The following is a 1,829-nucleotide window of genomic DNA, read 5'->3' on the forward strand; positions in this document are numbered from 1 at the left end:
GGCCGGCGCCACGAGTGAGTATTAGAAGGCGCGCGCGTCCCCTCTCTCCCCGGCCCGCCGCGTCTCTCTGACCACCCCTCCCCCTCCCGGGTCAGGCGTGCATCGGGCGTACAAAATGGCCGCGGGGCGCACCTCCAGCGACGCTGTCTCTTTGGCCCGAGCGGTGGGTAACTCCCTGGCCGGGCTCAGGCCCTCTCGGGCTGCTGCGAGCTGCGCGATGCGCGTCCCCTCCGCCGCACGGCCGTGCCCCTGCCCCTCACACTCCGACTCCGCCGCAGGACCGGTCTGGCGACCCGGAACGACCGCCTAGAGCAGCAGCATCGACCATCCCGACCCCGTGGGGGCCGGGGCGGGCCAGCCAGACGTGAGAGCACCCCTCCCCCCCTCTCGCGGCGCGTCCCCTCCTTCCTCCCCGCACCCCGCCACCCGGCTCGCAGCCCCGTCGCCGTCGTGAGTCAGCCCTCGGTCAGGTACTGCCAAAGGCGGCCGAAGCAACACCATCGCTACCAGCGCCACCGTGCCGGTGCTGGTGAGCTCTGCGGCCCGTGTAGCGGCCCCTTAGCCCGTCGCCCGGGCACATGGCGCCCTCACACCGCTCCTCGCCCCCGTCTCGCAGGCCAAAATCGTCGACATCGCGTCGGCACTCTCTACGGCGCGCCTGGGCTCGCAGAGGGCGGCCTGGGCGGTGCAGGGTGGCTGGGCTGCCCCCCTCGCGCGGTGCGCCAAGCCTCGGGGGTCGGGGAGACCATCTCGGGTCGCCGAGGGGGCGGGTCGGACGCCCGATCCGGCTGCTGGCCGGAGGACGTCGCCGGCTCCGCAATTTTGGGCGCCCCAGTCGCCTCCAGCCGGGCCGAGCGGCGCCAGCTGGTAGCTGGGGCCGCAGGGCGGTCGGGCCGACACCGTATGCTAGTCGGAGTGGGTTGTCTAGGGGTGTAAAGGTCGGTAGAGTGTCCGTTTGTGGCCTCCGGACGGGCTCTGGTCGGGAGCCCGCCGGGCCGGCTGAGGCTGTGTGTCCGTCCACTGTGGACCAAGTGATGGCCTAGGAGCCCTGCACGGACGGTGTTTATGCTATATAACACCTAGGGACCGCCTGGGGTGGGCGGCGAGCCGCGCATCGGCCGACAATGTGCCGGTGTACGCGTTTCGGTCACACTCAGGGCCCGTTTTGCATGACCTGTTGAGCCCTGTGGAAATCTTGAAGATCCCCGTCGCACACCAAGATCGTGCAGGCGGGCGGGGACACACGCGTCCCACCATCGTCAGATTTTGACCGTTTTGATTTAGTGTGTCCCACACCGAGCAGGATACTACTTGAGGCGATTAGGTTTAGCGTTTAGGAGGAGCAGGGACCCGTGAAGAGGCGATCAGGGACCCGTGAGCGGATATGAAAAAGGTTCTGGTCGATGTTGTGGAGGACGCCGACCATCTCAGCGAGGTACTGCTCCATCGCACTGCCGCCGATGGCCGGAGACGCCGCCGCCGCGGTGGCGAGCGTGCCGGCGGCGGGGAGACCCAGCGCGCCGAGCGTGCGGCCGAGCGAGTCGACTGCGGGCGGCGCGCCGACGGCTCGCGTGCCGCCGCCCGGCTCGATGTAGATGCCTTTCTTCAGGTTCAGCACGACATTTCGGAAGCGCTGCGGATCGAGGAGGCCCTGCAGCATGCCAAAAGACGGGTCGACCCTCGGGTCGCCGCCGCCCATGGCGCCGCCCGTGCCCGCGGTCTCGATCGCGACCGAGGTGAGCACGTTCGGCACGAAGCAGCACCAGGCTGCGTACGCGGCTGGCTCGTTGATCATGATGTCCTGCACGTTGTTGATCGGGATGGTTTTC

At 69.1% G+C, this 1,829-nt stretch overlaps 1 protein-coding gene across 1 annotated transcript; it reads right to left on the minus strand.

Moving 5' to 3' along the window:
* Window positions 1–1,333: 1,333 nt before the first annotated feature.
* Window positions 1,334–1,795, minus strand: EMIHUDRAFT_255814 (hypothetical protein; the record flags this gene model as incomplete). The annotated part of the gene is made up of 1 exon (XM_005771045.1): window positions 1,334–1,795. The coding sequence occupies one exon, from the start codon at window positions 1,793–1,795 to the stop codon at window positions 1,334–1,336; it is 462 nt and encodes a 153-aa protein (XP_005771102.1).
* Between the last annotated feature and the right edge of the window lie 34 nt (window positions 1,796–1,829).

This window comes from Emiliania huxleyi, assembly GCF_000372725.1.
Source record: "Emiliania huxleyi CCMP1516 unplaced genomic scaffold EMIHUscaffold_3929, whole genome shotgun sequence".
Classification (NCBI taxonomy): Eukaryota; Haptophyta; order Isochrysidales; family Noelaerhabdaceae; genus Emiliania; species Emiliania huxleyi.